Consider the following 25,318-nt stretch of genomic DNA (forward strand, 5'->3'; position numbering starts at 1 on the left):
TTCTGAATCTATTGCACACTTGAAACAGTGACATTTAAGGTAGAAAAACTACACACTGTTGGTCCTTGCAAAGTAGCAGGCAGGCTACCAGTAGGAATGATATGGCTGATCTTCTGGTTTTCCTTCTCGTCCTCTTCCAGTGGACCAAAAGTACTGATACTCCTTGCTACAGGGTGACTCGTACATTCTGACCCAGAGGCATTTTGTCTTCTTCCCGAGGGGATCTGGATACTTCTGGCACAAATACTGTCATGCTGCTTAGATTTGCTAGGGGAAAATAAAAAGTTAAGAATGTCAGCATTCTGTTTCTCTCTGAGTGCTCAAACATGTACACAAACAGGCAGAAACAAACTATAAGTCCCGTCGAATAGACCTGAAACTGCCAATTCTACCTTGTCAGCCACCACACTCATGCTACAGATAAAGTCTTATCTCCCCTTGCACTGGTAATGGACACAAACATCCTAAAAGAGTACACAAAACTTCATATAGACACCTGTAATTCTGCAAGTATTTTATCATGGATGAAGCTGAACACCATGTTGAAAGAGCACAATGCGGCCAATTTAGAGATAAAGAGGCAGTAAGGAGATACTCTCTTAAATCAAGTTCTCTTCAGAGAACCTAAGTATCATATGAAATTTAATAAGGAATAAGTGCACATCCACAAAGAATAAAGTAATTTCCACGTAAACAGAACCAGAATTTGCATGTTTACCTATCTGAATTTAAATCTTCTTGAACAGACATTAGAGATGTACCAAGGCCAACAGTAGCTGCCGTATTACAGAACTTCCCACTTTGATTTGAAGAAAGCGGTGGGAACTGCATGTTTTCTGTAGATGGGCTGGACTTCAGAAAATACCTGCATGGGAAACAAAAGCTTAACGTTATCTTTTTAAAACTACAAAAAAAAAATCACAAAAATGAGCATTCAAAACTGAGGAAAATTCAAATAATGCGTTATTACCTTCCAGGTCGCCGAAGATCTCTAATTTCTATGCTTAAAAAAGGCAGAAATAAATTGCCACAGAAAGGACATGTAGTATTGAGATTTGAATCATCCGCTGTCCAACCTGCCATAATTTCTTCATCGTGAACCAAACAGTCACAAGTTCGGCACCGCGAACAGCTTGAGATAAGGACCTGCATACAGCAAATGACAGAATTCCACCATTACACATTCTCAAAATTACTTTTCTTTTACAAAGCACTTAAACAGAACTATAGGCTAATAAATCTTTGCCCTTAGATGAATATTGCTCACCACCTATATACAAATTTGGCCACATGTTCATTTTCTTGCTTTGGTTGGAACAATTAAATCCAAATTAATTAATTAGATCTTAAATCCAAATTGTAATAGCAGGCAAGTTATATGGAAAATGACTAGAACGAACACTGAAAAAGTATTAAATGCAAAAATAAATTTGGAAGGTCTTGGTTTATTTGTAACAAGTAGACTGGCATCAGGTCCTATCCTCATGAAATAAACCAAAACCGACTCTGCTATAGAAATATTTATCTTCCAGTGGGTTAGTTTTAAGCTTGAATTTTAAATTGTGATTTAGATTTTACATTTCAAGACAAACTTCTAGCATATCAATTAAGTATCAGTAAATCATTCTGTACCTCCATAGCGTAGTTCTGAAACACGCTGGTACTACTTGTACTGCAAGAAGATATCAACTCGGATTTGTCAGGTAAAGGAAACTTGGAAATAGAACCTATTAACAACAATAAAAGAAAAAAGAAACCCAAAATATTAATGACACTGAAATTGCATATTCCAGAAACTGTCTTTCTGGTCAAACAATTCTGCAGTTAAAAAACGTGTGATGGAAGATGCAGCAAATCAGATACACTTCAGAAAGGAAGAATTGCAAAACTGGAGTGTGAAGCTGCCATCTGCCCAGCACCAACACAAGTGAAAATGCAATCTACCAACACAGAATTTCCATATGTCCAGTTTTCTTCTTTTCCAACAGTTGGCAGCTTGGAAACAATTTTTACAGATCAGGTAATTCTTATCCACACTTTCTGTCCGGACAAGAAGTAAGGAAGGGTAAGAGGTGCTGCCTCACCCAGAAACTTATTTAGGCACAGGATGTTACTCTGCAAGCTATTCCACAAGAAATAGCACCCAAAACAAGTTTCTAAAATAAAAATGTCCATAGGTACAGACCTACCTGCATGAATAAGAGTTTGCAAGTAGGAAAAGGAAAAAAAATGCACTTTTTCCTCCCCCCACATAAAGGATTACTGTCTAAGATGATCCCAACCCAAGAATTATGAAAGAACTTCCAAAAATATAAATACTTTGTTCAGATCGATGAATGCAACACAAAAGCTGTCTCTTACCACACTGGTCAAATTGCTTTGATGAGCCATCGTGGGAAGCTGAGCTTTCTAGGCTTGTTCTGCTTAGGCCAATTCCCTTAATTTCTGACGTGGTATTCTCCTGAGGAGAAGCACTTTCAAAGTCATTGCAGACATCTTCATCAGTTAACGAAGTAGACTCTGAATCTAGAGCTCCAAGAGATGAAACACTTGCTCGGTCTGAATTTTGATCCTGAGACAAGAAAGCAAATTCCACTGAGAAAAGGAGAACAAAAATATTCCAGAAAATAAGAGGCAACTTTCTTTGTGTCACTAAAAGTTCAAGGCATGAATTTACCTCCTTGGAAAGTCACTCAGCTCAGATCTGTATTCTGAACCAACATGAAACAAGGTGAGTTTCACTCACCTAAATAGGTACATGAAGATTCTTTTCGTAAAGATTTTTAATTTAGATCTTTCTGTTAGAAGACAAACATTTTAACCCTACAACTTTTTACTTATTGCTATAAGAGCACTTGTAGGAACACACATAGAATAGACAAGACATCATTGACTCTTTAATTATTCTCTGATTGGTTTTAGCCACATCAAGACCATACGGTGGTAGCACCAACAGCAAACTGCATCTGTTTTCATTCCCAAGGTTTAGGAATAAATAAGTTTTGGTTTGAGTTCATCACAGGAAAAAAACAATCCAACCAAATGACCTCACTACAGAACTACTCTTCAACCACTTTATTAATTAATACAACCATTTTTCCCTTCTTTCGCAAAAGCTGTAAAGGATTGAACTTTATTTTTCATTTTAATATTTTTTGTTTAGTTAAGTAAGTTTATTTTTTTCTGACAAAAAGACAGAGCAGTCTTCTCCATCCTGTCAACACGCTACAGCATACTTACGTTCTTCCATTAAGTATACTCTAAACCCATGCATGGCCAAAACTTCAATATGCAACTACTTTAAGGAAAATCCATTGATGCTTTCTATAGAATCACTGTTCCATTCAGGACAATAAAATTAAGGCCCTGGCAATTCAAACATGATTAAAACAATTTAAACTGTTTACCCCCATGCACGTCATTCAAACTGGGGATTCACCACATAGGAGCCAGTGATTAAATAAAGGAAAGACTTTTGTAAAAAAATTTGTTTTTGTTTTACACAGTACCTAAAACAAGGAATGACAGAAAATTACCTTTGAGGATGCAGCATACATTGTAAATTTCGAGTACCACTTGCTAGCCTTCTCTGCAACCCCTTTTCCAGCAGAAAACATGCTGCTTTTTAGAACATCGAACTTAGGTGTTAACAGTGTATCCAGGTTGAACGATGGTGAAGACACAAGTGTTAATGCACTAGTTGCCTCCTGTGGATGTTCCTTTGCTGGACTGTTTGGGGAATATGCTGGCGAGGACCAAAGCCTATCTCTTGACTTTTCTTCAGTTTTCATGTGATAACTCTTGGATTTGATAAGACTGGAAGGCCTTGGGGAGTTTGGGGGAAGGCTGGACCTCCTACATGGTTGGATGACTGTTGGGCTCTTTTTATTAGCACTTCTGTCATCAAAGGGTTTTTGTAACTCAATGCTTGGGGCACGACTTGACAAAGGGCTGCTCATGTTGTTCATATACATGACTATTTCTTCAGCTAAATCTCGCCTTGCAGATGGGGTTGAAACACTTCTGTCATCATCCTCTTCCTCATCCTCTTTCTGCTGTTCTGTCTCAGCAACTAGCAGGGACAGTGGATCAAATCCAGTCTCAACATCTGTCTTTTCAACTGGCTTTACTGGAAAGCTGCTCTTTCGTTGCAGCCTTTTAGGTTTTTCACTGGAGGACTTCACTGTTGTAGATGTTTCAGGTTCAGCATCCAAGTCTTCCAAATCAAAGATAACTGGAGACTCTGTTTTATCTGTAAAACTGCAATCAAAACCTGCATCTTCATCACTAGATTCTTTCTCCAGACTTTCTCTCTTAGATCCTAAGGAGGAAGTTCTGATATTAAGAGTTTTTGGCCTTATGCTTTTCTGTAATGCACTAGATAGGATTTTGGCATCAGCTCCTAGTTTTTCAACTATTTCTCCAGGGTTTGCTTCCTGATTTATTCTATTGATCATGAGTCCCACTAAGCCATCTCCACTCAGATTGCGGTTCCTGCTTTCCCATGGTATCTCCCTCAAGTCAGGTTCTACTGCACTTTTATGTCTCTTTCTTAAGGATTTACTTTTTATAACTTCTGCTTCATTGGCATCCTCAAAAGATGATGTAAACAGCAATCCTGCAGAACTCTCTGGAAAACAGATGAGATAAGATACTTTACTTCTTGCTATGCAAGAAAACTAAACAAAATAATAAAAGAATACAAGTTTGGTTCATCTTTCAGATTACAACACTAAGAGATGAAATTCGCTATGTACTGTACTAGTGATCAAAAAGTTGAGATGACCACGATCATAGCTTTTGAAAAAAAACTAAGCTTAAAAAACTAACCTCTGTATTACTTGCCCATCAAATGGTCAGATGATAAAACATTTAAAAGGGAGTCAATACAGTTCTTTTGGAGAAGTATTATTAAGAGGTTTGAAAGCTATGGATAGGATAGCAAAGATATCTAGGAAATAGCAAAAAAGCAACGCTTTCTAACCTGATGTATTAGAAATAGAGCCTACAATAGGAGCTCGTCATAGAAATTTCTGTTGTTTTTATCAGGGCATAAGGATACAGAGTTTAAAAGACAACATTACAGTATTTCAAGCCCAGATAACAGTATTACAGTAGCCAGATTTGTCATCACTTGTTACACGTGAAAGCAATTAGAAGTTTCTTTTAAGTATACTGAAAGAATTATGAGCTGCTGGAGTTTATAAGAACAAAACAGAAGACTCAGGATTTTGTAAGCAGATGTAAAGTACAGCAAAAAAGAAAAGAGAAATAAATCTGGAAATGCAAACTATTCAGAAATCTTGAAATAGCATATGCAGCCTATAACCTAAACTCACTCACACAAATATTATCGGCCATTGCTGTTACACCAATAAAATACTGCAAGTTATGGGGACAAATGACCTCAAGGCATGCTACGTAGAGGTCTTACTGAAAATGAAATACATATAAGAAAAAACTACACAAGAATCCAAATTTATTTTCTTTTCCACTTACCAGTGCTAGCTTCTGCTGTCGTATTGTCAACAGTACCATTGAGCCGCACTATGCTAGAAGCAGCTTTGGCGTTACTTGAGTTATGATAATTTAGCTTAGGTAGACAGTCACCACTCCCTTTTGCACTCTCCACTTCGGACACTGTGTACAGAAAAAGACAGACAGTTCTTCAGAATCAAAGAAATTAACTTAAAACAAGTTTTCATTACCTATTAGACATTTCAAGCAGGATTAAAATGACAGCTTGTTGCATATATCCCATAATACATAGGTCGATATTTAGTTGTGCAAAGATTTTAAAGCTAGAACTGATCTATGGATATTTCATTGTCAACATGACTTTTACAACAGCTGTAGGGAAAATACACCGAAAATTTTAAAATAAATATATTACAAGGGACAACTTTTATTATGAAGAGTATTTTCAATGAGTTGTGTATGGGGAACTGTGTAGTACAAATGTATGGCTATTATAAATCTGATTGTTACACATTTTCATAAAGAGATTATGCTTCCCCACTGCAGTTAAGGAAATCATGAGCAGAAACCTAAAGGAAGTCCACAGCAAATCGAAAGCCATTCTCATTTTGATCTCCTTGATTTAGAGGAATTCTAGGGAGATGAATAATTTAGACCTGATCTCACAGACCTGCAAATACTCAGTCATTCTCCTCTTACGGGATTTAGGAAGAAAACAGACTGGTAGAAGAGGCCTTCTGGTTGATTAGGCCTTTAAAGTAATTTTTTTTTTTTTTTTTTTTTAAGAGACAAAACCATTACGCTGTACTCATCATTTGTCTTTTCTATTATCATAACTTATTGAAACTGAGGAGGGGAAAAAAAAAATGCAATTTTAAAATCTAAGTTAGTTGCACTTAGAAAAAAGAACTTCAGGCATGAGCATAAACTGGCATTATGGCATTATCACACACATTCACTGTAAAATAGTCAACTGCCCCACATAGCTCTGCTGAAATCCCCATATATTCACAGTGAACTAGGTATCTGTATTCACAAGATACATACAAGAACTGGAGTCACTCTCTCTCTTGTCTTCTTTTTGTTCTTGTATATCTTGAAGACAAGTTTTCCCTTGCCTGATTTCTTCTTTGCATGATGTGTTGTTGCTGAAGTCTGAAAGTCCCCCTATCATAAAAAAGTGAACAACAGGATAATGATGATTATGTTATTTAGCAGAAAGCTATTTGAAATATACAACAGAAAGCTATTTGAAATAATTTCTCAGCATTGAGATAAAGAAAAATACTTGAATACTCTACCAGGAACGGCCGTATGTGATGTGCTTGCTGGCAGTTTTTTCAATGCTCTCTTGAACTGTGCTATTCCTAAAACAACGTTTCTTATCTTCATCCATAGGAAATAGCCACCTCGATTGCTTGAAGGCCATGTACTTTCTAAAACGGCCTATTTTGGAAATATCAAAGTCAAATAAAGTCATCCAAAGGAACAGTCAGGTGTGAATCATTAACTTCATTTCAAACTGGGTTACATTGGCAGTTATAAAAGTAGACTTCTAAACCTACAAAGGTGAAGACAACAATTATTCTGTCTTGAATTTCTTCTGATTACTTGAAATGATAGAATTACACCTGAACTGAAGCTTATTTTGATTGCTTCTATTCGCCTTGATAAAAATGCTCACACACACGCACCCTTTGAAAATACTTACCTTATTGTAATAGCCATAAGTAATGGCATTAGGGTCAACGCCAGCTTTTTGCATTTCAAAAAGTACTCTCACTGCTAGCACAGGCTGACCATACTGTCCACACAGTTGCATAAGTACTCGGTAGCACACCTGAAAATACACACATTTAGTATTGTCCTTTCACAGTCAAATACATACTCCATTCATTAAAACTGCGGGCTATTTCTGAAGTTCTGGGGTTGGCTTATTTTACCTCATCAGGCGGATCTATTTTTTTCGTATGCATTTTTTGTAGGACATCATATGCAGTTCTCAGAGCCCTAACTTTTGAATGGCACACTTTCACATATGCAGGAAGGCAGATAAACCAAAGACCATAGCAGTGACGTAACAAACACTTGGACCACATCTGTGGTATAGATGAGTACTTCTTAGCAATTTTATGTGCAGATTTAATTTCCTGTAAAGAATCAAAAAACATTATTTGTGTATTTACACAGACATTACACAAATAGAAATGTTAAAATCAAATATGCATCATTTTTATCTACAGGAACTACATGATTGAATATGTTGTTCATGCTGAAGTTGAAAAGAAAATGAAAGCAAACTGAGGGATTACAATACAGTTGCTGTGCAGTACTCCCATCCTAAATTTCAAGAAACATGAGCTTATTATTCTGTGTATGTATTTTTGTAACATATGAGAAGGTTAGAGCCTGTCTTGAAATCTCAGGTAATGAAAAAACAAACAAGAAGTGGATGTGGAAGCCCAGCAGTTTATCACAGAATGGTTTGGGCTGGAAGGGAATTTAATGAACATCTAGTTCCAGACCCCCTGCCATGGGCAGTGACACCTTCCATCGCTCAAAGCCCCATCCAACCTGGCCTTTATGCTCATGGAGAACAGGATAAAGAACACTGAAGGAGTGGAGACAGCACAGCAAGTGGCCATCTGTGCCCAGGAACCCTGTACAATTCATTATAAGCAAAAACAGTAAGTACAAGTAAACATTCAAAGAAAAATTAGCATTGCTATCTTATATTCTCCACATCAGCAAAGAATCATTAGGCTGCAGCCTCTTCAATGTCAGTCTTTACAGCTGAACAGAAAATGAATGCAGCAAGCCAATATTTTCTAAAGTAGCTCACACTATAAGAATACCTGCAAGTACCTGCTTAGTTCTTCTGAACATCGGTGACGGGCTGTTGGGACTACTGGTTTTTGAGGACAGTTTGTTACTAGGTGTTGTAAGAAATCCTTCAGGTCGTTCAAACAAATCTAGTTTTAATACTGGAAACCCATTATAGCTGTAAAAAGAAATGTGTCACTTAACTCCCGCAAGGCGGTTCCAAAGTAAACACACTATAGAACAGCAAACAAAATTACACAGTTGCACTAGAAGCTACAGAGGAAACAGAAAATACAGGATTAAAACCTCAAAAGACACCATTGACAAAGTGGTTTACTAAACCATCTGCATGATTTCATGAGCATAAGTCTGCACAGAAACAGTCCCTCAACATGTTATTTCAGTGTAAGCAACTTAAATTGTTAGCTACATTTGCTTTAATAACATTTCCTTTAATTAATGTGTCCAATGTATTAGTATGTATTGATTCCAGTTAATCCAAAAATCTGTCTTAGTTCCCAGCAAGCATCATATCACAGAGGCTTATAAAAATCAATATAAACAATATCAAACTATCTAAAAGATTAAATTAGATTTAAAAATGATTTTGTGAATTAACGAAGAAACCAATAGACAAACTCATTTGACATAATTACTAAATTAGTAACACCAATTTTCAGTGATTCTCTGCAAGGCACTCTTTCAAAAATAGTATTTTCAGATTGTATCATCAGTAGTAGCAGCACGCCAACAGACTGAGTCTATTAATTTTACTTTTAACTTTAGAAAACGTCAATAGCTAGCACAATGTAATGTGAAAACATGGTCATCTTCATTAGGTATTACTGCTTCTGTGTACGTGGAGACATGCACAAAACCATTAAAACTTCTAAAGAGTTGGTATACTAGGCATTTCATTTACATGTTTTTACTTCAGCAGAATAAAAAGCAACAGGAAAAAATCTGTACTTCATGGCTAATACAAGAACATAGAAACAAACAACAAAAGGGCCACTGTTATGATTTTGGCCAGTATCCTACTGTGTAGTTAAGTCACCTGTATTGTAGAGGGTGCTCTTCACCATTTGGCAGATGAGGGATCTCCGGTGGTGTTATGAAAACTGTATGCTCACTCTTGTATGACTCATCCAGCTCTATAAGCCGTGTTTCCCCAGTTTTGTCCATATCTACCTAGAGAAATTAAAAGAAGTATTTACTGGTGTTTCCTAGTGTTATGGTATTTTCTGCTATTACAGCCATATGATCAAGCAATGCCGAGTCTGTATCAGCATCAAAGGACTGTATTTTAAGAGTAAGGATGCCTTGTGAAATTATAGTGAGAACAATAAGTGTTGTATCTTTTTTGTAAACTTTACCAAACCAATAGTCAACACTCAATGAAACACTCTGATTTGCCTGTTTTCAGGTGATTATTGTAATTATTGTAAGCAGTTGTACAAAGAGGCTGATCATTCTGCATAAGAACATTTCTGTAAATGTTTGCAACTGCAGCAGTAACTTTTACCTTATTTTGAAACATGAAAAATTAGAGCTTCTTTCACCTCCATTTCAAGCATTGTAAATAGTAACGAACTATTCAATCATCTAACCTATAAAGAATCTACAGACAACACTATCAAGAAATTTCAGGTGCTTGCAGAGACGATAGAAATACACACACCTTCAAAGAAATAATGGAATAAAAAGTCACTTGACCTAAAGGGGGTAGAAGTAGCTTGGGCTTTCTAAAAAGAAAAATTCACCCGAATGGTGAAGGACAGCTTCAAGACTTTTTTTTTCCCCTCTTTCAGACATCTCAGTTGTATGTATGAAAATAGAGCAGACATCAGGTGGCCCTGTTCTCTCATAGCTAGGACAGCAATGCACTTCATGGCTAAGAAAGGCAACTTGCAATATTATCAGAAAGCATAAATTTCATCCACACTTGTTTTGTTTTCATCTTTGTAACTGGTAATTTGACCATATGTCTTTGTTCTGTTAGCCTGGCTGTTGTTGAGAGAAAGAGGTTGATCACAGCAATGCTACCTTCAGTCAAGAGTCCCTAGTAAACTGCAGGGCTGGTAAGAGTTTCAAAGGTAGCTTTCTCTGCAAATTAATTCCCCTGCTTTATCAACAGCAGCATGCTCCAGGCAAATTTCAAAGCAGCAAACTGCAGGATCAAGTGGCAGAAAAGCTGTCCAACGATTAACTGAAGGCATTTTATTTCGTTGTTTGTGATAATAAAAATAAAGAACCAAAGCAACATTCAGCCACTCCAAACAAGACTCTGGGAAATTACGAACTGCCTCCCTTTGAGAAAAAGATGAAGAGTCTTTAACAAAGTACTACAAGCTTCCTGTTGCTACTGTTCACATTACAGAAACCACTAAGAACAGAGCTAATATAATGTGCATTACATTCCACATGCAAGCCTTCAGTTAATGGTATTTGCTGCTGGTATTTGTATTGCTTTGTCTCAGATCGTCTGTGACCAATTCCGTCTGCTCCAATACCTCATAAGTGCTGCTTCTGCTTGCGGGATGAGATGCCTCCATCTCAAAGAGTTGGCACTATCAAAAACTGTTTACTTCCCAGCACACAGAATGTGCTTTTCATTCAGATACTGATAGTCCCAGCGTTCAGTTCAAATACCGTCACAGTTTACACTTACAGCCATTACTTAAATGGTTTAAATGGAAATCAAATTACAGCCAAATGGTACATTACTTCAATGAAGCTAATGAGCAGCCAGCGGAACCCAAAGATCTATGGTTCTTCATGCCATAGAAGTTTAGCAACAGAAGTTTCATGCAAAAAATGACATCTACAGTTCTCTCCCTCCAGAGAGGTGGAAATATATCAAGTAGTTTCAATAAAATTCTTAAACATTTAAAATTTGATAAACATACAAAAAGGTGCTCTTAATTACACATTTTACTGCATGAGACAGATGGAAAGTATTAGCAAATCTAATCAGCCAAGTAGCAAGAACATATGGCTCCTGAAACAGACAAAAATGAAATCTTCTAAAGATGTAAAAAACCCAGAGCTACAAGTTTCAGCAGTGAAATACAATAAAGTCAGTAGCTTAAATATGTTCCAAATTGAAGTAATTTTTGAGTTCATGGGAAAATGAAAACTTGAGACAATTAGCCAATGCCTCTCACCAGCAGAAGAGATTCTTAATTACCCATTTTGTCTGCTGCCTAGGATAAAATAACATGTAGAACAGATTATTCTTCAGCTTAAAATATTCTTGTAAATGATTTGAGGCAGGGCTTAAGTAATATTTTATGGATAGCTAATTTCATGGTACATAAGATTTGTCTCAACCCGGTGGTTTGTAACTACCTATGAAAAAGTGTTCTATCATTATTCAATCCATGACATCACTCTTTCACGTACACCCTTTCATGTACTGGTTCACCTAGTGAAAGACAATATGTAAGAAAATATTCACTCAAATGAAATCATTCAAGTTTGATATCTGGTCATAAAGATGAAACACCCTGCCTAAAACTCTAGTTCCTACAGCACTACTTGGTGCACTTTAATATCTTGACTTTCTCTACTGTAAGCACCGTAAAAAAAAAAAAAAAAATCAGGAAGAATCAGGAGAAGATGAAGGAAACATACCATTGTTTAACGAGATCTTACATGGGAACCGCCTTCCTCATGCCAATGAAAACCTAGCTTTGCAAGCAAATTCTAAAACCATGGCAAATCCTACACACAGTATTTCCAATGTGTCAATTCCCCCACAATTAGCTCAGGAACAGAGGTAGTTGTCCCCTCAAAACAAAGAACTCATCACTGCCAGAAATACAAGTTGGAGAACTACAAGTGTATTATGTAAGGTTTATTCTCGTGACACTGTTATGAGCATTTTCATACTGGAAAGAAGCTGTCAACAGCATCAGTTAGCAGAATGGCTGGCATTAGAACATATGAGCCTCAGCTTCAGCTGTGCAAGCACCTACTTAACCTTTAAGAAAAGGTGAAAGCTCCAACAGATTAGTTGCAATCTTCCCAGTGGCATCACCAGCCTAAGAACTACTCTTTCAGGAGACCTATTTGAATTTCAAGGTAAAATAACATTAGCTAGGACACCAATTCCAGTGCCCTCATAAACCATTCCACAAATGAAACAGAACAGATAGGGGTGTTTATTCAAAATGCAGTTACTATGTGAGTGTCAGCTTCTATTTAACATTAGTAAGAGAGAACCTGCAACACAATGAAGACTTAGTAGTGTCCAGAAGTATTGTCACTTTTGTATATTCCTGTTTATGATACCTCCCATTTTTAAACACTAACTGACAAACAGGAGAGCACGCGCTACACGCTGTAGACCTTTTAACTGAACTTTAGCATAATCAGAGTGAACATTAAATAAATATTTGTATTTAAATCAATTTCCAACCTACAAATGCCTGCAAACACATGCTGTAAAACTGTGAAGCACACTTTTGAGAACCACTACTAATAAAATATTCAGACTAGCAAAAGCTATAAAGAATATTTAATATCATGATAGCATACTTTTACATTCATCTCAAACTTAAGCTTAACTGAATTCAGATTTGTTTTTCAAATGTCGATTCATTTTTAGCTCTTTTGCACTGTGTCTTTTCTGCAAAATAGCAATTTACATAGTCTTCAGTATTATGGAATAAACAGCTGGTGACCTACTTCACAGGAAATCGTAGACAACATGTGCATTACTTAAACATTAGTGTCCTAGAATAGAATGTTACAGGTAGCCAGTATGAAGACAAGTAGGTGTAGAATTTCTTAAAATATTCATGACTTCTTTTGTGTTATAGTAGAAGCAAACAGAAATAAGACTGCAGGTTTCAGTTGTTTTTCTGAACACAAAAAAATAATATTTTTAGGAATTTTCAAGTAGAATCAAAACAGTTATGTGGATCCTCTTCAGAAAGGTGATGATTTTTCAGAAGTTAATGTACTTTGGAGAGAACGAGTTTCTCACAGTACTCAATAATCCTAATGTGGACCTTCCTTGTAAACAACATAGGATTTTTAAAAATTGGAGTGATGCTTCCATGAAAGACTAAAAAAAAAAAATCAATCCACTCTGATTTGGGAAATCCAACATTCTACCATCTACTACTGTGAGCACCAATCAAGGAAAAGGTCTAAACTTATGTCATGAAAAACACCAATTGTGATCATGTTGCATTTTCACACTCCTGGCCACTATATCCTTAACAATCACCCATCCTTCTCATTACAAACGACAGAGCAACAGAGAGCAAAGTATTACATTACTGCAACAAAATATGATGGTAGATTAACGGCACTCAGAAAAAAACAAACAGCTTATGCAAAGCTTGTATGAGACACGATACTGCATCTTGCTTATTTAAGAAATCCATACCTTTCATATCCATCGATAAATGATGGTAATACATGTATTATTAGAAAAACACTCATCTAAGAGAAGATGACTATTAATACAAACACTGTATTTAAGGTATTTACATCAGCAAACTGGTTTGAAATTGAGGGTAGGAAGTAGCTGCAGTATGAATGAAAGGATGATTGAGAAAGATTTGTTTTAATTATTCAGTTTCAGTACAATCCTAAGACTTTAACAGTAACCGGATAATTATTATTAGAAAGGACTGGCCAGCATGTTTGAAAAAGGAAAAAAAAGTAACGCTCTATTCAAAATAATTAAAATATGAGACTGCCTCATATCAGCTACTGTGCTGCTCATCAACCTCAGTCCTGAACTGCTGCATAAAATATTATACATTTATAAAAATAAATGCTCTCAGTTATATTTAAGGAATATAGTTCTCTGATAAAGAGCCTTCAAGTTGCTACTTTGCAGTCGGAATACTTCCCTTCTTACTATAGGCCGGTATTTCAAAGCTTATATACATATGAAAGTCAGCAATGCTGATTTGTTCTCATAATACATTTAGACTTTCAAGAGTCTGAAATGAAGCCTAAAAAAAAATAAAGGAAAACGGAAAGCTCCAGTAGGAAACTATGAAAAAAAGAAGTAAAGACTGAAATAAGTTTACATTTCAAATATATTCTGCCACGTAGTACATCAGATAATATAAGCAACTGGAGACATTAAAAAACAACACAACGCATATGAAAATTTGCTTACTTTATCTACGCAGTCATCAAAAAATGCAAGGCTTGCATCCTTATCACTGACAAAAGAACATTCTTCAATGAAGCGAATAAACATCTGAGTTTTGGTCATCAACGTATAGAACTTCTGATGTGAGCGATCTCTACTTTTGAGGAAACCTGTAAAACAAGATCGGAAGCATGTAAGAATGCCTAGAAAAAAAAGTCCTCACTAGAAGTCACCACATTTTACACTAAGGAGCAATAAACTTTCTGTAATCTCTGCCACTACTATGAAATTTCTTCAGCACTTGATTTTTTACCATCATTCACAGTACTAATGCTGCAAACATTTTTATTCTTTGAGTAAGAATCTGAAATAATAAGTTATATATATATATAACAAAAGCTTATGACACTTTACCTTGTAGTTCAAAGAGAGAACTTGCATCTGTGGCTGTTTCAGAGGGTGCCTCTGTTATTGGCCTCAGGTAGGACCTATAACCTTTTAGTATTGAGGCCATGAAACACAGAAATGCTTCCTGGATCTCCAGATCTAACAGATGTAATTTCTTCCCAGAATTAAAATCGTAGTCATTCATTGCTAGTTCCATTAACGCATCTTCTCTTGGTCTTTGCTGCACTGTGAACAACAAAAACATTATAATGCTTTGCATTGATTTTCTTCAGTATTGACCAAAAAATTTTCTTTACCCTACTAGATTCATTTACTACTGAGCTATTAAAGTCAATCATGATACGTGACAATGGATTCAGCTTGACCTTATACAAATTATGTCTGGATAATACTAAAAGCAAGATAAATTTACCTTTTCAGTACATTAGTTACTACAGCAACAGATGAAACCAATATGGACAGAGCTTAAAAAAACTCAAATTTGCTTATATAAACGTGAAAATTTATACAAGAGCTGCTTAAATAAGCATATTTTAAGGACAAAGACATAGAAGGGATATATATATTCTTTTACAGAGCCTTTCATCTCAGTGTTCTCAAAAAATGGACTATGCACGTTAAACACTTATATAAACAGAAGAAACACCAGTCAAATACAAACTGGAGCCATCAAAACATAACATAATGCAATAGAAAGATGCAGAGAGAAAACAGTCATTTTTGTAAATTATCTAGTAAAACCTCTGCTATTAAAGGACACACTTTTATCAACATTTTCTAAAGCCATCAGAACTCTAGCTAAGATTTCAATACTACAAACTCAAACTATGGTAACATTCTAATAACGTCTCGAAACTAGGAACGGATTTTTTCAGTACTGTCTTTCCACATCATATTATAGGCAGCCTTACTCTGATAACACATTTAAGTGGCTTCATCTGTAATACGAGCTTATGATCAGTACTTTTAAAATATAGACTACAGGGAACATATGGTTTTAATTTTTTTCTAGAAAGACTTCATAAAATACAAAGTTTTGAAGCAATTGAAAGTTTGCATCACGTAGCATGCTGCACAAAAAGCGTTTAAGTAAATTTCTGTTTCAATACATTCCATGCAGGACAACTACATTCTAGTGACAGCAATCACCACAGCTACTTGATGTTACAACTGCCTTGCATGATTGCTCCTCAGACTCTCACTAACGTCTATGGAAAGAACCTTGTAAGCAGACAGGTATGTCAGAGTGCTGGCCAAATTCTTTCCCACTTCACAAAGCCGTTTAGCTATGATACTCAAGTACATAAATATACTTGAGGCCACCTAACATTTCCAAATGTTTTGTTTTAAATAATTTAATTAACATTATCTCTATCCAGTTTTCTAGATATTTAGATGAAGGTTCAATACACCTTATTCTGCAGTATTTGAGGATTCTATCAACAATGTTTTCCTTAAAAACATTTACTTCAAAACAGAATACTGCTGTACAGTTAAAACCTCAATGTTTCTAGAAAGCTTCCATCTTAAAACTTGAATCTTTTCCCCCACCTTAAAGTTTCAGGTACTTTTTCTCCTCAGTCAATCATGTTTAGATATCTTTGAAATAAACTTGCAGCTAATAAAAGGCCTAGAATTACTTTTTGGTTGTTTCCTGAATGTAAAGGCTGGAAACATATATTGCATAAAATTATTTACATGAATAAATCAACACAGAATCAGAACAAAAGTATTATCAGCTTGACTGTAAAAGCTAGCTCAATTGTCAAAATATCAGCAGACTTGAGCCAGCCTTGATGACAAAACTGAAGATTATTAGCTCCTGACCTACTCTTTGCTTTATTATTCCCTTTTCATAAGGACTTTTTTCTTGTACAAGGATAACAGTTAATACAATGTAATATCTATTGAGCTCCACATTGTATATATGCAAATCTCCATCTCAAAAGCCCCCATGTGGGTTCTAATCTTTGGACTTAAAGCACAAATTGTGGTGTTCTGTATGAAAACATCATTCTGTAATTATGTTTAGTATAATGGGTGACTTAAGAACACATTTAACTAGCTATATTTATCTGTTACTGTGGCACACTATATCCGATGTCAATCATTTTCTACTTCCCCACTCACATTCTGCCAGTTGCTGATATAAATTATTTAAAGTGTTCATCAGATTTTTGCAAGGTTTCTTTGGTAAGATCTTCCAGGCAATAGCTTTCTTATCTCCAGTCCTGGAAAAACAAAGGGAAAAAAAGTATGAGTATACACTGGAAATATGTTTGTGTATAGACTTGTATCCAGATTTTTCTATCCCACCATAGTAACGGTAGAGCATATACAATTTGCTCCACTGGAACAGTGCTGAGAAGGACTGAAAACCAACTAACAAAGTCAAACTTGATTTACTGTATGGAGATTTGATTACAGACATTCAACCAACACCTATTATTTCAGGATAATCATTGTGGAGACACAGTTTAGCACTGAAATCGATCCACATAGAATTCAAGAAAGATGAATGGATTAACAGAATTAAGCACTTGCCGTCACACATTTAACCACTACACATGCTACGTTCTAAATTGCAGTTATTTAAACTAGGATAATGACTAGAATGCTGATAATATCCTGAAATAAACTTGACATAACTGCTTTGCATTTAGTGCACAGAGATACAGACTTAACTACATTGTTATCACAATGAAAAAAATACAATTTGTCACCAGAGGGCACCAGCAAGCCTCGAGACCCTACCAAAGTTGGAAAAATCGTCAGCATGTTTGACACTTTTTTCCTGTAAAAACAAGTTAGTTCTATTGTGTCCTAAGAAAACATACAGAAAATCAGTTAAAGGTAAAATGGAAACAAAAATAATTGCAAATAAGAAACTATTGCCATTAATGAATATGTATCTAATTAGACAAGTAACAAAGGAAATGTACAAATGTTTTCCTCTTAACCAAAACCTAAACAAAACGTTACTGCAATCTAGTTTGAACCAGTTCCTAAAAGCTTCAGAGTAGAACTACTGTACAAGCTTGATATCAGCATAAAATCCGTAAATCCTATTTATGGATGCTTAATGTATACAGTCTTCTTGAAATCTACACAGAACTACTGAAACTGAGCCTATAAGTAAGAAAGTTTAAAAGAAAAAGGTCCTAAGTTTTTAGTTAGGCATAATAATGCTGAAAGACTGCTGCCAACAAAAGGATAAGAAAGAACACTGACCAAAGACTTTGAGAATGAAGTTGCATTAAGTATACACTGAATATAATAAGCATTCTACTGAAATGCAAGAGTAAATCTGAAATACATGTACAGGCTACTTTTTTTTTTTTTTTTTTTTTAAATCTGACTTATAAGTCTTACCCTCTTTTCTGTAGAAAAGACTATTTCTGTATCACATCATCACATGAAAATAAATAATACTTTGATTATCGTAACAATACTGAGATGGAAATACCTACTCAGAAGCCAAAACAGATGATCTGTGTTTGTGGTTTCATTCCAGTCTTGCCTTTGGGCAAAAATTCTGGACAAAAGCTACTTGTGTCTTCCCTGTGCTACTATAGTTTCTGTATGTTGGCTATTGATACCATTTCCCAATGGTTTTAACAGAGCACTGCTATCCCTTACTAATATTTCAAATGCTAGATAATTAGTATGATAGAAAAATGTCAGGCTCTACACAGATCTGGAGGAGAAATACTAATACACTGATTTTGTTAATGATGGAATTATTTTAAGTCTCAATTAAGACTCTAATTCATGAAAAGTTTGCATCTCTAATTCTCAGTATCAAGTTCCTATACTGCACATTAATATGGGCTATAATTTCATTGATACAGTTTTCAAGCAGATGTCCATCTGAAGACATTAAAATTTCTTCAACACTAAGACAGCCAATCAGGAAAAACTAAGATGATTATTCTCCTCTAGGGAACCAATGAAACAAAACATAATATGGTTAATCCAGAAAATGTGCTAATGCGTGCAGAAGGATTTCAATGTACTGGAGTAAGAGGCAGTAATGCTGCATGAGGACTGTGCCTCCACTCTACCATGCTGAACAAGAAATAGCTATTTCTAGCATCCTCATTTTGAAAAAGATTATGTATTAGAAATTTCAGAGGTTTAAAGCAAACAAACAAAAAAGCCACTCAAGTTTCACTGCCAAAAAAAATAAGGCAAGTTTTCCTTTGAAAAGGGGGAGTAAAATAAAGTTAACATGAAAGAAAAATTGTTAATAAATACTTACTGAGAAATGGTATTGGTATCTAGGTCAACACAGCTAACATCTGGTGGAGGGTCATAGAGATCAAAGTATCTTGAATCAATTCCCACTATGAACGGGCATGGTGCACTTAATACATCTGCCAGTGCCAAGGGACAGAGAGGAATATATGGGCAAGGCCAGTGGAAGGGAAATATCATCTTTGAAAACATGCAGAGATAAAAACATAGGTTAAATATGTATAATAGCCTATTCAATTATAAAACACACTTGACTAATCCCCACTTCAAAAATATTTGACGTGACAGGTAATAGAGTACTTTACTGTAATTCTAGAGGCATTTTATTTAATAAAGTGGGTTCATTTCTCTAAATTTCAGTTTGTTTAATCTGTAGAAAAAGAGCTCTTCAGTGTAACAGACTGCTTACGGTAGAGGTAGTGAAACAATGAGTTTCAATGAGTGAAACTGATTGAGAATGTTAAATGCATATTAGTTTCCTTTCTTCTAAAAGATAGAATTCAGTACTACTTGGGAAAAAACAGGAAATCACTGAATTTGGGGTCACTGCACTGTGATGACCTAACATAATCATATGATATTTACACACAAAAAGCCAACAGTAGCTATCTTCTCTGTGGTCTTCATGGAACATCATTACAGATGAAGAATTATGTTGCTAAAGATCTTAAATTGTATTCTATTTTTTAAGTTCTCTCTAAGCCTAACAACATTACTACTAATTTTAGATTTTATCTTAAAAATATTATTCTTTCCACGTACAAGTGCACAATTAAAATAACATTACTTACAGAGACTAATGCCTCTGTCACACTAGTAAGGACAGAAGGTCGTAATGAATGGATGAGAATTTTATGTTCCGTCACAGCAAACACAAGTAGAGTTACCGCATTTTCAGGTCCTAGGTTCTGAAGTAGTGTAGAAAATTTGCCCCCACTGTTCAAAAATATAAACACACTGGTGAGTTATAAGTGACCAGAAAAAAACAACCAGTAATAAAATAGAAAACAAGATATTAGAAAAAGATTTTATAAACTTAAATCTACAAATATTTCTTTCAAATAAGACAGCAAAATAGACTACTTGGTATATTTCATTGTCCAGTGAAGAACAGTTATTTTCCAACAGTAACCATGATGCCATGAGACTAGACTTCTTTTTAGGACACATGCACAATGATTTTTCTTTTTGAGTAGCACTTTACAGGGAAACTACAGGTATTTCTTTAATCATTCTCCTGCACAGACATGAAAGTTAAGACAGGCACAGAACTACTTTAATTAACCCACAATACCAAAGTTGTGCTATCTTGGGAGCCCGGGTGCCAATTCCTACAAGGGCCATCTATCTATCTTCTGCCTCAAGAACCACTAGAATTATTTAAAACCAAAAGAAAACCAGAACAACAACAAAAAACAAGCACAGATATTATTAATTAAGTATGTCTCTTTGACAGGGCATAGGTCTAATCTCATAAATAAATTTCGGAGACATTAACTACAAAAGGCACCAGGACAAGACTTAAATTGGCACCATTACAGCTCAAAGCATTGAAACTTTTCAGTATAAGTCAGAACACATTTCATGTTTAAACAGAAGATACTGCTACTTGCCTCAGTGGAAGGGGTGATGATACAGGTTGGCTAAGAATCAGGTTATCATGTGGAGATAGCTGGAAAAAGATTTTAAAATACATTGGTTTTATTCTGAACTTATTTATCAGAAGCTATATAACAATAGCACAGAACAGAGAGATAAAATTTAAACTATGCCAAACCTTACATAATCCAGTTGTACAGTACTATGGAAAGCAGAGTGCAGTGCTATGCATCAGTATCTTTTAATGAAAAGCAGGCAAAGCATTCCCTTCCTTTCTCAGTCAGAACTGAGCACATTGTATATCCATAAAAAAAGGAATTTAAACTAGCTAATACACTAAAAAGTGAATATATTAACTGCTGAAAGTAAACCCTTCTAAACCTTCAGAGAAGCGATGACCCATAGTTCATACACAGCTTTCAGGGAGGATTCTTTTTAGATCGAGCGGGAAGGAGACGGACAGAAATTAAGGAGACAGGTGGCAGACTGTATTATGAAGTAGTATTTCCTTCAGAAGACACGAGAATTCGCGAGAATTAGGCTTTTAGCTGGTAGAAATTGCTCAGCTCAAATCTGGTATAGACCGAAATTCACACTGGTCAAGGATCCAAGATGAAGGTCTTATGGTGATAGGACAAAATGGCAATATTCTAATGGTGACAGGAGAAACCATTCATATATTTAACATGAATGGAAGAATTAAATGAATACAAGAGTACAGATATGCAATCAGTTTATCACAACTCATCTGATGGGTTTTCAGTCTAGTAAACCAAAGGTACCAAGATACCAGTTAGCTTAATCCTCGTTGCTAAGTCATGCATTGTCTATCTACTGCATAAAAGCACAGATACAAACAGCAGTAGCAATTCAGCAGGTCACAGTAACTCGTACAATTAAGCATCTTTTAGTAGCATTTCATTTTTGAGTATGTTTCACCTTAGACTCCCCTGCAAGTGACTGGACAATAGAAATTAGAAACATGAGATGAAGTAGTAGTTCAAATGCTGAAGCATCAAGTTACCTAATGCTGTGCCCGGACTGTCAACCACACAAAGCATACAATAAAAAGATTCTCTGCAGTGCTGCATCCTTTCGTATTTCATACAACGGAACTTTGGAAGGCCAATGCTCCATTTAGCTTCAATGACAAATCAGGATGACCACACCGCTGTGCATGCTAGCTTTGTTCTCCAGTAAGTCATCTTGTGACAACTACCACCATTAACTTGCTCGGTGAAAGAATTCAAAGAACTCATTTTTTCAGCCTGAGGTAACCTGCATAAACTATTCCCAGAAAGGAAGCATCAGCCTAATGTCCTATGACTTTTGTGTTTCATCACAAGCACATAAACACAACCAAGCGCCTATTCAAAGTGCACACCTCCCTCAGGCAGAAGAGGCACTTTCTGCCCCTATTCTTCAAGGGGAGAAAAGTATTACTCAATGCACTTGAAGTTTGCAGGCTGTGAATACATCATTAGAAGAGCAACATCTGGGTAATAAGGGGGTGTCAGCCATGGAGAATGAGGTCTAGCAGATCAGAAACAGCCTATCAACAATAGCAGCTGGAAACAGGCAATCAGCAACATTCCTGAATGCTTAATTTCTGAAGTAATTATAACCATCAATATAAGTCAGACACGTGCCATGTTCTCTCTGACTTGTAACAGATGTTAAGAACGATCTAAGAATGGGTCACACATCCAGACTGGTATACAGGCAGCTATTAAAAATATATCAAGTCTCCCTTTCAGAAAGCATATAGGCAAGACATTTAACAGTAACATGCATTCAGAATGATTTGCTATACTAGTTACTTAGCAAAAAAATTAGTCTTTTAAGTTAAATTACAGAGAGAAATTTCTTCAAAAATAGAAACCTTGAAACCTGTAATCTTCAAAAACACAACCACTGATCACACGATTTTTGGGAAAACATCTTTGATACTACCACCTGTGATTTTTTTTCAGTGCAGTATCGAACAACTCAAGTCAGTCCTTGGAAACAGCTTGAAGGAAGTAGATACTCACAGACAACATCTCCTGCTTACTTTTAAAAGCTATATCTGTGGTATCAGCTACTAGAGTTGTATTAACTTGATACATCCAGTGTTTTGAAAACAGCACGGTGTCACAGACAATCTCACATCGCTCACCCATGTCCTCAACTTTTGTTCCAGGATACACACCTGTCTATACTTGGATACAGTTCCCTAAAAATTTAGGCTGAAAAAAAAAATCCAATGTTTTCCTCTAAACTCACTCAGTTTCCTGGAAGCATGTGTTTAGTGTTCCCTACTGTAAATATTTTATTGAAGGAGTATACACAGAAAAACAATGTCAACAGACTGGGTTTTGAATGGAACTTCCAAATCATAATAGAAGTGACAGAAACGTAAGATACAGTTTCAATGTAGTTGTTCTCATACCCCTTTTACTAGAAGAGTAATATTTGTCAGTTCTCTAGAAAACACAAGTGCATTATGGAGTATTTTTAATATTTAATACATAAAGACACAACCTGAGATTTCATTTGCTCTGAAAGACTTCTCTAGCATACAGGTTATGGCATTAAAACTGAAAAACTGCACAAGGCACTCCGTATTTTATTTTTCTACAGGAAATAACACAGAGTAACATTGTTTTTGTAACAACTCATTCAAAAACACATGGCTGGCTGAATAACTACAGCCAAAAAAGAGATGTCTTTTCCTCAGCAATAAAGTTTTAATGTCTCTACCCACTTTGCCTCTTAGGAAGAAGAGGAAAGATTTAAATTACACTTGAGAAGTCTAAAATAGAGACTTCCCCTCTCTCCTACAAACAGTGTCCATGGATATAATTTAAAGTAACAGGTAACCTCACACATAGTAAAGTATGTTTAGATCTTGGAGGCAGATCAGAATAAGAGTCACATTTGATAAACTGTACCTTTGTTGAATGTGCATGGCCCTCACAGTTTTCACTAATAACTACTCATTACGTAGAGGACAGCATGAAGCCCTTTGGCTAAAAAGGTAACTGTGAATATACTCTTCACATGGGGTTTTAATTTTATTAGACCTCTTTATTTTACATGCAGTTTTCATAGAGGGGCAAGAAAATATTTCAAAAGCTATTGCAAAAAAAAAAGTCAAACCAGATGCCAACTTTGGGTAGCTTTACATGAATTTCTGTATATACTCAAAGAAAAAAAAAAAATTCCAAGGTCACTAAATCTTCTTGTAATCTTCTTGGTATATTGTAATACTTCACTGGAGTCCTAAACTAAGCTGGAAACAGACCATAAGACATCTGTAAAGATTTTAAGTGTCTGAAATTAGGAAAAGAAGTCCTGAACATTAAAAAAAGTTTGAACATACCTATTACAGTTTCCATTAACTAATCTGTTCAACAGCTATTTTGCCTTCACTTAAGACATAGCTTTTAGGAAAAGTTTTACACTTACCTGCACTAGAATTCTTGGCCTCTGAGGGGATGGAAAAGGAACTTTATGCATGAAATGAGAAATGTGTCTAGAAGAAAAAAAAGATTTAGTAGAAATAATAAGCTTAAACCACTTTACCGCAAGACAAAATTACTACTAGTAATATAAAAATTGCAGAATCACAGAATTTTAGGGGTTGGAAGGGACCTCAAGGCATCACCAGAATTCTAAAAGTAGTATAATAGTTACAAAGAACAATGAAATGGATAAACAATCACAAAAATACTTAATCAAAATGTCATAAAAGATCGAAGTTCAATTAGAAAAAAACACTGAAGTGTGATATAAAAAACAAATACTGCATTTGAAATCTGATGTACAAAGTTTCTTTTTAGCCTAGAAGCGTTAAATGGTATTACACACTAATTACAGGCATCAATCCCTCCTTGGATAGAAGGATTTACTCTGCATTTAAAAATGCAAGATCCTTCATATAAGAAGGAAGTGAGGTTATTTATAACAAATAGTGGAAGATAATTAAGGTACAACAATTCAAACTCAATCTATTACCTTATTGCACCATAAATTGGTATCTGAAAAAAATGCAAAACTGCAAACAAAGATAGGAGAGTGATATATGTAATACTAAGAAAATTATAATCTTACTTCTAATCAATATGCTTAAGGACTCAAACCCTTAAAGGATAAAAAAAAGAAGTTACAGATACACACACCTTTGCAGGCACTTAAAAATAAAAATCTCTACTTTTTCATGATGTACAAACAGTTACATTTAATCAACAGAGCAGAGCTGCTTGATCTAGTGTAATCATTACAAATGATGTTTGATGACTAAGACCAAAAGGATATTATAGGAAAGTTATATGCAACAGAAGTGCTCGCATCAGCTGAAATAACTATTATGGGTTTTTGGAGTTACTTACTTCTCAATGGGCAGGACATGAGGACCAGAAATGGAGTAACGATACAGGAAGGTAAGAAACTTCTTGAAAGCATCAAAAAAAGGCCAGTGAGAGAGCAGACAAATGCACTTGTTTGTTTGAACTGTTCTGCATGCATCTGACTTTCCCTCGACAGCAGCTGTTAATCCCAGTTGAGATTTTTGTTTCTCTGTAAGATTCTCTTCTGGATACGATTCATAGAACTGAACAGCAGCACCATATACCTGTAAACAATGCA

At 35.5% G+C, this 25,318-nt stretch overlaps 1 protein-coding gene across 4 annotated transcripts in view; it reads right to left on the reverse strand.

Annotated features, from left to right (window-relative positions):
• Positions 1-25,318, reverse strand: part of DENND4A (DENN domain containing 4A) — a 51,458-nt gene that overhangs the window by 7,285 nt on the left and 18,855 nt on the right. For all 4 annotated transcript variants that reach the window (XM_082768882.1, XM_082768883.1, XM_082768880.1 and 1 more), the window contains 21 exons: positions 25,063-25,304; positions 24,140-24,206; positions 20,704-20,762; positions 19,882-20,026; positions 19,095-19,270; positions 16,964-17,064; positions 14,840-15,058; positions 14,450-14,595; positions 9,359-9,492; positions 8,344-8,479; positions 7,422-7,628; positions 7,190-7,318; positions 6,780-6,924; positions 6,526-6,645; positions 5,500-5,640; positions 3,537-4,630; positions 2,362-2,572; positions 1,633-1,727; positions 971-1,146; positions 719-865; positions 57-267 (listed from right to left, as the gene is read on the reverse strand). In XM_082768882.1, the coding sequence (XP_082625008.1) occupies positions 57-267; positions 719-865; positions 971-1,146; positions 1,633-1,727; positions 2,362-2,572; positions 3,537-4,630; positions 5,500-5,640; positions 6,526-6,645; positions 6,780-6,924; positions 7,190-7,318; positions 7,422-7,628; positions 8,344-8,479; positions 9,359-9,492; positions 14,450-14,595; positions 14,840-15,058; positions 16,964-17,064; positions 19,095-19,270; positions 19,882-20,026; positions 20,704-20,762; positions 24,140-24,206; positions 25,063-25,304 (4,101 nt within the window). The remainder of the gene's footprint in view (positions 1-56; positions 268-718; positions 866-970; positions 1,147-1,632; positions 1,728-2,361; positions 2,573-3,536; positions 4,631-5,499; positions 5,641-6,525; positions 6,646-6,779; positions 6,925-7,189; positions 7,319-7,421; positions 7,629-8,343; positions 8,480-9,358; positions 9,493-14,449; positions 14,596-14,839; positions 15,059-16,963; positions 17,065-19,094; positions 19,271-19,881; positions 20,027-20,703; positions 20,763-24,139; positions 24,207-25,062; positions 25,305-25,318) is intronic.

The sequence above is a fragment of the Aythya marila genome (assembly GCF_965140915.1).
Source record: "Aythya marila genome assembly, chromosome: 11".
In the NCBI taxonomy this organism is placed as follows: Eukaryota; Metazoa; Chordata; class Aves; order Anseriformes; family Anatidae; genus Aythya; species Aythya marila.